Source organism: Oncorhynchus tshawytscha, linkage group LG16 (genome assembly GCF_018296145.1).
Source record: "Oncorhynchus tshawytscha isolate Ot180627B linkage group LG16, Otsh_v2.0, whole genome shotgun sequence".
Lineage (NCBI taxonomy): Eukaryota > Metazoa > Chordata > Actinopteri > Salmoniformes > Salmonidae > Oncorhynchus > Oncorhynchus tshawytscha.
This window is the reverse complement of record NC_056444.1, coordinates 83,055,641-83,066,913: the sequence shown is the minus strand read 5'-3', so window position 1 is coordinate 83,066,913 and position 11,273 is coordinate 83,055,641. Positions and strand designations below refer to the sequence as shown.

The 11,273-nt window shown below is 42.7% G+C and overlaps 1 protein-coding gene and 1 non-coding gene across 6 annotated transcripts; one reads left to right on the top strand and one right to left on the bottom strand.

The window, feature by feature from the left end:
• Positions 1-241: 241 nt before the first annotated feature.
• On the bottom strand, positions 242-313 carry trnae-cuc. Its single transcript has one exon. It is a non-coding gene; the product is annotated as a tRNA-Glu (tRNA).
• Positions 314-2,207: 1,894 nt separating this feature from the next.
• On the top strand, positions 2,208-9,537 carry LOC112216437 (pancreatic progenitor cell differentiation and proliferation factor B). Of its 5 annotated transcripts, XM_042299799.1 has the most exons (6): positions 3,244-3,379; positions 3,488-3,554; positions 4,823-4,911; positions 5,827-5,910; positions 8,383-8,482; positions 8,970-9,537. In XM_042299799.1, the coding sequence occupies exons 3-6, from the start codon at positions 4,857-4,859 to the stop codon at positions 9,085-9,087; spliced, it is 357 nt and encodes a 118-aa protein (XP_042155733.1). In that variant the 5' UTR covers positions 3,244-3,379; positions 3,488-3,554; positions 4,823-4,856; the 3' UTR covers positions 9,088-9,537. The 5 variants fall into 5 exon arrangements, with proteins under 5 accessions (XP_042155731.1, XP_042155735.1, XP_042155733.1 ...); XM_042299797.1 differs by lacking the exons at positions 3,244-3,379; positions 3,488-3,554 and adding an exon at positions 2,208-2,435; XM_042299801.1 differs by lacking the exons at positions 3,244-3,379; positions 3,488-3,554 and adding an exon at positions 3,159-3,237.
• The last annotated feature ends 1,736 nt before the right edge of the window (positions 9,538-11,273 follow it).

Genomic DNA, 11,273 nt, shown 5'->3' with positions numbered 1-11,273 from the left:
CTCTATCCTCATTCGTCAATTCTTGGTTACCTCTTGGTTGCACTGGCGTCTCGGATTGGTTGGCGAGTGCAATTCTTGGTGGGAGACGGCGATCTGATTGGTTGTCATAACCAGACATTTCCTCGACTCACGTTTGTTAGGGGCGCGGCGCCTTCGTTTTTAGACAGTTACCTGTATAATGTGGATGCTTCTGAAAACTTCACGTATATCCCCTTGAGGTCTGGTGATAAAAAAATTGTTGTTCCCTGACCGGGAATCGAACCCGGGCCGCGGCGGTGAGAGCGCCGAATCCTAACCACTAGACCACCAGGGAAACTGAAGGGTAGAGGAGTTGTAATTGTTTATAACTGTTGATAACAATACTGAATAACAATATACACGCAACATGTAACGATTTCAAAGTTTTTACTGAGTTACATTTCATAGAAGGAAATCAGTCAATTTAAATTAATTCATTAGGCCCTACCCTAATCTATGGATTACACATGACTAGGCAGTGGCGCAACCATGGGTGGGCCTGGAAGGTCATAGGCCCACCCACTTGGGAGCTAAGCCTGAGAGCCAGGCCCAGCCAATTAAAAGGACATTATTATAGCGTGATTATAGAGTCACTTTAACTCCATGTACATGTACCTATTACCTTAATTACCTAGACTAACCGGTGCCCCGCATATTGACTCTGTAGCGGTACACCCTGTATATAGCCTTTCTATTGTTATTTTACTGCTGCTGTTAAATTATTTGTTACTTTTATTTTCATTTATTTTTTACTTAGCACTTATTTTTTCTTAAAACTGCATTGATCCAACCCCCCCCCCCTCCCCCCATTTTCACCTAAAATAACATCTAAAATCCAAATCTAACTGCCTGTATTTCAGGACCTGAAGGTAAGTATTCTTGTTACCATTTGAAAGGAAACACTTTGAAGTTTGTTCAAATGTGAAATGAATGTAGAATAATATAACGCATTAGATATGGTAAAAGATAATACAAAGAAAAAAACATGAATAATTTTGTATTTTTTGTACCATCATCTTTAAAATGCAAGAGAAATGCCATAATGTATTATTCCAGCCCAGGCGCAATATAGTGTATGTGCAAAGTTTTAGACTGATCCAATGAACCATTGTATATCTGAATTATGAACCATTGCAAAATGTTGTATCAAGACTGCCCAAATGTGCCTAATTGGTTTATTAATAAATGTTCAAGTTCATAATTGTGCACTCTCCTCAAACAATAGCATAGTATTATTTTACTGTAATAGCTACTGTTAATTGGACAGTGCAGTTAGATTGACAAGAATTTAAGCTTTCTGCCCATATCATATATGTCTACGTCCTGGGAAATGTTCATTAGCCTACGTTAGCTCAACCGTCCCGTGGGGGGGACACCAATCCTGTAGACGTTAACTAAGGGCTTGAAAGTAAGCATTTCCCGGCCTGTTGTATTTGGCGCATGTGACAAATAAAATTTTATTTGATTATTGCAGACGGATAGTCTCAGATGATCCCGCAGGTGAGGAAACTGGATGTGGAGGTCCTGGGCTGGCGTGGTTACACGTGGTCTGCGGATGTGAGACCGGTAGGACATACTGACAAATTCTCTAAAACAATGTTGGACGCAGCATACCGTAGAGAAATGAACATTCAATTCTCTTGCAACAGCTCTGTTGGACATTCCTGCAGTCAGCATGCCAATTCCACGCTCCTTCAACTTAAGACATCTGTGGCATTGTACTGTTTGACAAAACTGCAAATGTTAGTGGCCTTTTATCGTCCCCAACACAAGGTGCACCTGTGTAATAATCGTGCTGTTTAATCAGCCTCTTGATATGTCACACATGTCAAGTGGTTGGATTATCTTGGCAAACGAGAAATGTTAAATTACAGGGATGGAAATCAATTTGTGCTGACAATTTGAGAGAAATAATTTTTTTGTGCATGTGAAACATTTCTGGGCTATTTTATTTCAGCCCATGAAAACATGGGACCAACACTTTACATATTGTGTTTATAGTATTGTTCAGTATAGTTATATATATATATTAATACTTTCGTCCTAGAGAATGCTGTATTGCTTTGGCAATATAAACATATGTATCCCATGCCAATAAAGCCTTTAAATTGAATTGAAAATTGTATTGGATTTGCTGTTCACTTTTTTCTCTCCAGAGACAACTCAGCCAACCCCACTGTGCGTTACCTAAGTTCAAGCCCCTCCTTGTCTCTTCAGCTGTCGTCGCATCGTAGTATAAAAAGTCCTCGCCATTCAGGCAAGACATTTACTGCAGATATATCGTTGGAGGTTTTTTATTTATTTATTTACCCAAAAAGGTCTTTTCAAATGGGCCCCGTCGCCTAGCGTTTACTCTCCTAAGCCTCGCCGATTGAGTTGGATGCTGTTAAACGTCAGCACGGCTGGGTAACAAAAAGGTGAGATTTGATTGAAAACGCCTGTTTGATGATAAGAGACTAAAACGATGTTAGTTACTATAATGCTAGAAAAAAAAGATGCCCGGTTATGTTTTAGGACCTTTTTTGTATATGGAAACGTCAAGTCCTCCTGATTTCAGCCTATTTTTATTTTCTTCTGTAGCTAATTTGTTTGTTGCCACGCTCAATTTTCATGTTATTGTGTGCCAATACTGCCAGGCAAGATTGTATTTTTTTTTATATATAGGTGTTTCGATCAAAAGGTTTAGCGTAGTTAACGTTAGTCGAGCTAGCTTTGTTTTCTTCAGCATACACAGACCAACACATTTTTATATTTTGTTGTTCAAAACCCGTGTTCGTCCTTTTTTCTTTCAACCAAATTCCCAAGAATAAGAACCGTTGTCATTGTTAGCAAAACATGGATAAACTAGGCGCCGTATCTAACGTAACGTATCTAACGTAACGTATGTAACGTAACGTATGTAACGTACGTTACGTATCTAACGTACGTTACGTATCTAACGTAACGTAGTGTATCTAACGTAACGTATGTAACGTATCTAACGTAACGTATCTAACGTAACGTATCTAACGTAACGTATGTAACGTAACGTATCTAACGTAACGTATCTAACGTAACGTATCTAACGTAACGTATCTAACGTAACGTATGTAACGTAACGTATCTAACGTAACGTATCTAACGTAACGTAGTGTACCGCAGCGAATGACTGCCGTTTTAAATCATGGGATTGCTGTAGGTCGAATGGCCCTGCATTCCCTGGGTTAAGCAACCCCGGATGTGAGGGATACATTTTCATATGGGAAATAATTAAAGTAGTGTATTATGTGTTCGGTAGTAACGTTATTGGATGCCTAAAAGTCACAGACCAGATATCTGGCAACCACTAACATTTTGAGGCAGCATTGCCATTGATGATTGCGTAAATATATTTTAAGTCATTTAAGAACAAATTCTTATTTTACAATGATAGCTAAGTGTGAGAAGTAACCGTTTACTATGTGACTTATTACTTACTGTTTGTACTTAGCCACCCATGTATTCTGAAGCGATGAGGCGCAATATCATTACAAGAACGTCTGCAGTAATGTCTTGTGGTGCGATTTCACTATTTGAATTGTATATTTTTTAAATTAGGTTATTGAATTTAATGGTTTTCAGTTGTATTAATACATTCAACTTGTAGTTAATTACTTAAAATTGACTGAATATTCCGTTCTGCTAATTCATAATTAAACGCAATTCATATATTCACAGTTTCAATATGGTAGATGTTGCATTTGTTTCACGTTTACAAACCATTTTAAGTTAATCATTGTTTCATATATTAACTTTCTCCGATGCATTCAGTTTTTAAACTCAAAACCAGAGACATCCTTACACTTTGCTTGCCAGGAAAGTTAAGAGAACAGAGAATCAAACTCTTTGACTATAACCTGTTATTATGACCCCATTCTTGGAAACTCTGTTTCCTGTTCATCTATTGTGCTCATAGGCCGCCTTAGAAGGGAGTGTCCCGCAGACCAAAAATAGTTGAATAGCCCTTCTAAGGATAAAGTTATCACTCCCTATTTTAATGTTGCTCATGTGACTAACTAGGTTCAAACCAGGACTCCGGCATGTCACAACTGTTAGCACACTTGGCTAAAGCCCATAGGGATGAGTTCAGGAAGCTATCAAGCCTTAGTCTCCAGCAAGGTTACTCATCAAGGGTGTGGTTCAACGAAGATACATTTCACCTCCTACACAGATCACAGTACCTCTATAACTGACTGTTTGAAAGCAGGTGTACTGCACAACACTGTGTGGCAAGCAGGAGGGGTCTGTGCACCCCACTTAATGAGTGGCAACGGGGGGGGGGTTGTGATCCATACATGTGATTACCAGACTGACTACCGCATATAGCAAACATTCATGTAAGCTTGTGAGGCTAAGACGTGTGTGTTTGACTGATGGGGTTCTAACCCAGGTCTCTTGTGTAACAGACAATGCAACTTTTCAGGGCTCCGATAAGTTAGTTATCATATGAGCGTGGTCACCGACACAACTTGTTACACTTTACCCCCCCTCCCCGACCTCCTTGAAAAGACCCATCCAAGACAAAGGACCAATGAGGCTTTAGCTCAACAGGCTAAAGAAATCTGACTGCAATCATCAAACTAAATATTCAGTTTAATAAGATCATAAAATGCTACATCATTTTTATGAATTCAATGAGTCAATTTCTACATTTATACATATTTTAAAAAATTATAATAAGAATAATCCTAATGTAAAATGATGGTATTCAAATACAACTTATGTTGGCACAGAAATTGTTTGATAGTCTTATGTACCAATGTGACTCAAACGTCCTTCCTTCCAGGGTTTCTGACGCATGATTCAACAAGTTCGTGAGAATGGCATCGATCAACGCAGGCGGTTCTCTTGTGGCAACCCATGACTACCACCGAAGTGAGTAGCTCTTGGGCCGGGTCATATTCTTTACAGACTTAGCCCTCAGGCCCTAAATCAATCAAGCTGTGTGATTTTAAAAAAAAAAATCCTTTGTCTTCAGAAAGATTTTATAAGTTATGATGTTTCACTTCTGCCTTCGACAGTAGTGTGTTCTCAAGCCCTCTCATATCCCCTGAACTTAGCACAAACAGTTCTGGGACGGTTGGGCTATCTTGCCAACCGTGATGTCACTGTTACACCAAACATGACAAGGAGTTGACAAGTCCGCACAAACAGATATGTGTAACTCATGCTAGTCTTCTCTCTTGCCTGTACCTTGTTAGGATTTCCCAAACTCCGCCCCCCCCCTCCCCTCGGTGCACATTTTGTTTTCTGCCCTGTGACTACAGCTGATTCAGATAATCAAAGCTGGATGAGTTGGTAATCTGGGGCAAATTCCAAAACGTGGCCCCAGGAACGAGTTTGAGGAAATCCTGCCTTATGTGACGGACAGGACTGGTTTCTCTTGTATTAGGTGGTGTGGGGGGCTTGTTTTGCCCTGTCTAACCCTAGACTATGACGGAGTGGTTTCTGTGTATTAGGTGGTGGGGGGAGGGGTGGGCTTGTTTTGCCCTGTCTAACCCTAGACTATGACGGAGTGGTTTCTGTGTATTAGGTGGTGGGGGGAGGGGGGGGCTTGTTTTGCCCTGTCTAACCCTAGACTATGACAGAGTGGATTCTCTTGAGACAACAGTAGGAAGTTGTTGGGATCTCACCTCTTGGTCATGAATGGGTTGCATTCTATTGTCCTATCCTGATACGATGTTGAGATTATGGATGGATATCGTGGGAAAGAGCTTGTGAGGGTGTTTTATTTTTATAGCGTTGTCCTCTCGCCTAACCTTCACATTACTATTGTGTTGGTTTTTCCAGGGCGCATCGGCTCCACCTCCAGCAGCAGCAGCTCCTGTGGCAGCTCAGAGTACAGTGGGGAAATCATTCCACATCATCATCCAGGTACACAATCAAGTGCAAAATGTCAAATTTTAGGGCAGGAGTATTGCCACAAGAAATATGCTGCAACAAAAAATTGTTTTGATCAAGGATATACAGTTTACTTTACAGCTCACCTGCAAGGTGGCAGCAAGCAACAGGTTACTAGCATAGACCTACTGGTCTTTTGGTATGTCAAAACGGATTGACAGTTTTATAATTGACTTACGAAGCTTGTGTTTAGGAATTTGTTCAAATGATTAGTGGTGAGGACTCAACCTAAGCTTCTACACCTGCATTGCTTGCTGTTTGGGGTTTTAGGCTGGGTTTTCTGTACAAGCACTTTGTGACATCAGCTGATGTAAGAAGGGCTTTATAAATCAATTTGATTGATAAACACATCTCAACTCACGACAGTGGCGAGCGCACATTGTTCTCTTGATTAAATGTTTGCTGTTGCTTTAAATGTGTTTTGTGGGAACTCGATACATTCCATCTTACGCTTAGCAATTATTGTTAAGGTTATCATCTTCCCTCTACACGGTTGACTGCAACCGCTTAGGCATTTCTGTTTCGTAAGATGTTCATTTAGCCTACTGTTTTCTTACCCTCTGAATGGGCGCAATGATTTTTGGTGCACATGAACGTTCGCAAGACTCTTGAGGTAGAACTGTCCCCATTGAACTGTAATGGTGTCTTGTGTACAGTTGGCTATGTGATTACATCCTATGATTATGAAGTCAAACGCACATTTCCATTGGGTAATGGGCTGGAGAAAAATCACAGCGCAAAGTGGTCACACAGCCAACTGTGTGTGGGGGGGGGGGGGCAGGCAGGCAATGATTGTTCTCTTACAACCTCAAACTGCAACAGTTAATGTTTTGTCACCCACAGTGGAGCCTAGCCCTTAAACCTGGTGATGCGCGGTGACATAAGGTTGCCTTGCTGTGAGTGGACTCAGACGATGCGTCGGCTCAGTTTAGGGTGACCACGTGTCCCGGGTTATGCGGGGACAGTCCTAACACCACGGAAGCTACTAGTGATATTTGTTAAACGTAGGCCTAATCGCCCAATCATATTACTCAAATCCTTTCGGGCTGAACTTGGAGAGTTGGGCCTAATTACTTACAGAATGTGTGCTTTTCGTTGAAGAGCTACAAATATTAGGCTGGAAGGGAATTTCTTAACTTATGAGGCTCTCGTTGCTCATTCATTTTACTTCGAATCGGTGTGCTGATGCCTGTTTCACTTTATCAGAAGCATGTGACCAATGCTGTCAAGACTTTTTCTTTCTTTAAACAACCACCTGTTTGGTAGAAGACAGAAGCTGTGCACTCACTACTGGGAGTGGGACGTCATCTATAATTAGGCTGCTCTAAATTATTTTGACCAACAGGTGTCACTAGTGTACACTGATCAAAGCCTCGAGCAATGAACCTATTTTCAACAATTGGATGATAGTTCGAGATACTGAAAAAGGGGATGGCAAAACATCTTACATTTGTTTGTGGTCTCCGGGAATGTATCCTCGGCCAAATATTCCGACTTTCATAACGGCCATACATGTGGTCTCTCGTTTCGGCGTCAATTCGTGCTGCTGTTGTGTTCCGCGGCACATCTCTTGACAGCTTCTCAGTTTAGTAACGTTGGCTGAAAGATGAATCTTTTTTTGGACATTTTTTCTGAACCTTTTAATGATTTAGTATTCTATATAACACAACCAACTATAATAGCATGTTACTGTTACACCAAAAACACTTTAAACACATTTTTAAAGGATGGTTTGCTGAAATGGTCCCCAAAAAAATGATCAAAACTCAACAGTGCACAGCACTAGAAATACACAAAGGCTATATAGTTTAACAACCTGCTCACACAATAAAGTAATTCAGGAACTAAATGCATATTCCCCATGAAACAGCTCAAATGATTGGCATGCAGACAAGTTTGGTCATTTCACTGGTAAAATATGAATCATCATTGACGATGCCATGGCCTATTTTTGAAATTGGGTATGCCTAACTTGGTGTTTAAAATTTTTACTTATATATATATATATATATATATATATAAGTTTATTCATGTAGGCTATATTGTCCTGCAAAATCATCCTGTTGTCGCACATTTGGATATTTCTAAATGTGTTCACCCATGCAACCAGTTAGTCACGAAACGTGGTGATGCCTTAAACTCCACGTACATTTACATGGACAAAAACCTACACTTCCCTTGTCTGTCACGAATGTTGAGTACAATTTATATTTCAACTTAATCTGCCGATTGTGTGTTGAAGTCAGTTGACTTGTGATCTATTAGCTAAAGTGATGAACTGCAATAGTTTTTAATGTGACGTGGCATTTTGAGCAATGACCTGTTGACCTGGGAACAATTTACTGTACAGTCAGTCATTACTCCAGAATTCCTGTTCTGTGCAGTAAAACCCTCTGACGTGAGACCTTTTTGTAGTGTTTTGACCTTGTCCTAATCTGTTCCTAGGTCTGCCAAAACAAGACTCGGGACATTGGTGGTCCAGCTTCTTCTTTGGGAAGCAGAACCAGCCAGGAATGACCACTCTGACAGAGGAGGCCCAGCAGAAGTAAGTAGACTAAGGGAGAAGTGTGGTGTTTGAACTGGCTGTCATGGAGAGAAACAGGCCGGCCAGCAACTGGTTGTCATGGAGAGAAACAGGCCGGCCAGCAACTGGTTGTCATGGAGAGAAACAGGCCGGCCAGCAACTGGCTGTCGTAGTGGGAGAGAAACAGGCTACCCGACTTCACTCTAGAAGCAGTAAGGATACGTTCTGTCACCTCCATTTGACAATCCCAAAGAGCCAGTTTTTTTTATAAAGGGTTGCAAAACTTTTTTCAACAGTCGTACAGGGTGAACTCTCTGTAGCCTTATTAGGGCGTTGGCTTGCTTCCTGAATACTACCTCCCTACAACAGAAATGCATTTCTGGCACAGAGTAAGAAGTAATCATGGCATTTTAATTTTTGTAACACTAAGCAAGTCGCACCCTGTTGAATACAACCCTGGATCTTTTTTTTTTTTTTTTTTCTCTCAACCTCTCCTCCTTTTTTCCAGGACGGCAGCCATGACTCTGACCAACGGCCAGGTGACCTGCGTTGCCAGGGAGATGGTGATGAAGAGGCAGGTCAGCGACGTCGAGAGGTCCGAGTCGGCGAGTCCACCCCCCTCCTGAGGCGAGAAGGGACCAACGCTAGGAGACGGGAGGCTGCTTTCCACCCCCCCCTAAACCCTTTAATTCTGTTCCATCCTCCACACTACATAGAAAGTATGTATCTGGTATATAATGTAGTATGTAGGTATCGGAACAGACCCCCCCCTTTAACCCTACACTGTCTGCATCCCAAATAGCATTCTGTGCACTACTATTGACCCGAAGCCCATTGGGTTATGGTCAAAAGTAATTCATTAGATCGGGTGCTGTTTAGGCTGTAACAACGTTCCCAACATCCACATTAGCAAACTACGTAGAATGAATGTCAGTCACTCTGCTACTCGCTAAGAGTTATGGGTATTGGAACAGTTATTTGTTTGTCTTAGTAAGACAGGCTGTCAATTTAACTTCTTTTGTATCCTGTTTTTTGTTTCCTTTTTTCTATGACTAAAAATAAAGTGAGAAACTATATTTTTTTTGTACTTGGTGCACACACACAACTTCTGTTATCTTTCCCATTTGGTCACGCTGTGACTTCCAGATGTCCAGTACAGGTGGGCAAGCAGCCTGTTACTGACTTTATCGCTTATGAAATACTGGAAACGGTCTGTGTATGACGAGCACAACGTCAATTTTAACACGGCACTCAATGGCCTACTCTTTCTTTCCGACCGGGCCGTCACTATGCAGTCCGCTACCGACCGGGCCGTCACTATGCATGCAGTCCGCTACCGACTGGGCCGTCACTATGCATGCAGTCCGCTACCGACCGGGCCGTCACTATGCATGCAGTCCGCTACCGACCGGGCCGTCACTATGCATGCAGTCCGCTACCGACCGGGCCGTCACTATGCATGCAGTCCGCTACCGACCGGGCCGTCACTATGCATGCAGTCCGCTACCGACCGGGCCGTCACTATGCATGCAGTCCGCTACCGCCGGGCCGTCACTATGCAGTCCGCTACCGGGGCCGTCACTATGCATGCAGTCCGCTACCGACCGGGCCGTCACTATGCATGCAGTCCGCTACCGACCGGGCCGTCACTATGCATGCAGTCCGCTACCGACCGGGCCGTCACTATGCATGCAGTCCGCTACCGACCGGGCCGTCACTATGCATGCAGTCCGCTACCGACCGGGCCGTCACTATGCATGCAGTCCGCTACCGACCGGGCCGTCACTATGCATGCAGTCCGCTACCGACCGGGCCGTCACTATGCTTGACCTCCTGACCTTCTGCTAAGTACAGAATAAACACACACAATGGTGCCTCGCAGTCCATTCCTGCCATGCTGCGGCCTTTTTGGACGTTCCCTTATTAAGTATCCTGACGTCCTTGGACCGTACAGCCAATCGCTATGTGAGACTTTACCACCAATGAGAATTGTACCTTGTGAGGTGACTGCGTAGAGCCAGCACAGCAGATTTGTAACGGGCAGTTATCTTGAGTTAGCAAAGTGCATGAATCGTCCACCTGAGGATTGGTAATTTTTCAGCCGTCTATGGGTGCAAAATCCACTTGTCATTATGCATTCCACTAAACAATACATTAATTGCACTATAACGGTTCCCACAAACTGTTAGGGCCTACATAAAGCTGTCCCAGCAGCAAGGGTTTCCTTTCAGATTTGTGGCGTGAATCCTCACCTGGCTATCAGCGGAGCCTTGTCTGGCAGCGAAACAGTTTATTCAGCCTCGTTTACTGCCTTTTATTTTTTTAAACAATGCTGATAGGTCAGACTTACTTAAACAAATGTGTTTTCTCACAATTTAAGCTGTATATGTAACAGTTTCGCTTCTGTCCCTACCTGGGCTCGAACCAGGGACCCTCTGCACACATCGACACCAGCCACCCTAGAAGAATCGCTCCACAAAAGCCACGGCCCTTGCAGAGCAAGGGGAACAACTACTTCAAGGTCTCAGAGCGAGTGACGTCACCCGATTGAAACGCTATTAGCGCGCACCCCGCTAACTAGCTAGCCATTTCACACCAGTTACATGCATACTCTGGCATAAGGGGACAATGATGAGGAAATCTGTCATTTTTATTATGACAATGAGCGAGCTAAAATGGATGTAGTCATAACTATTTGTTCAGCCCTTTTGAAATGTACAGTGACAGAATTCAGAACATGGGCCATTCTTAGTGTTCTCCCTGTACACCAAGTCAGAACCATAGGATAAATTAAGGGAGAATTTAAGGAGAC

Coding starts and splice junctions, on each gene's coding strand:
- LOC112216437 (XM_042299797.1), top strand. CDS start 4,857: ATGGCATCGATCAACGCAGGCGGTTCTCTTGTGGCAACCCATGACTAC. Junction 4,912..5,826: donor AACCCATGACTACCACCGAA/GTGAGTAGCTCT, acceptor TGGTTTTTCCAG/GGCGCATCGGCTCCACCTCC. Junction 8,483..8,969: donor ACAGAGGAGGCCCAGCAGAA/GTAAGTAGACTA, acceptor CCTTTTTTCCAG/GACGGCAGCCATGACTCTGA.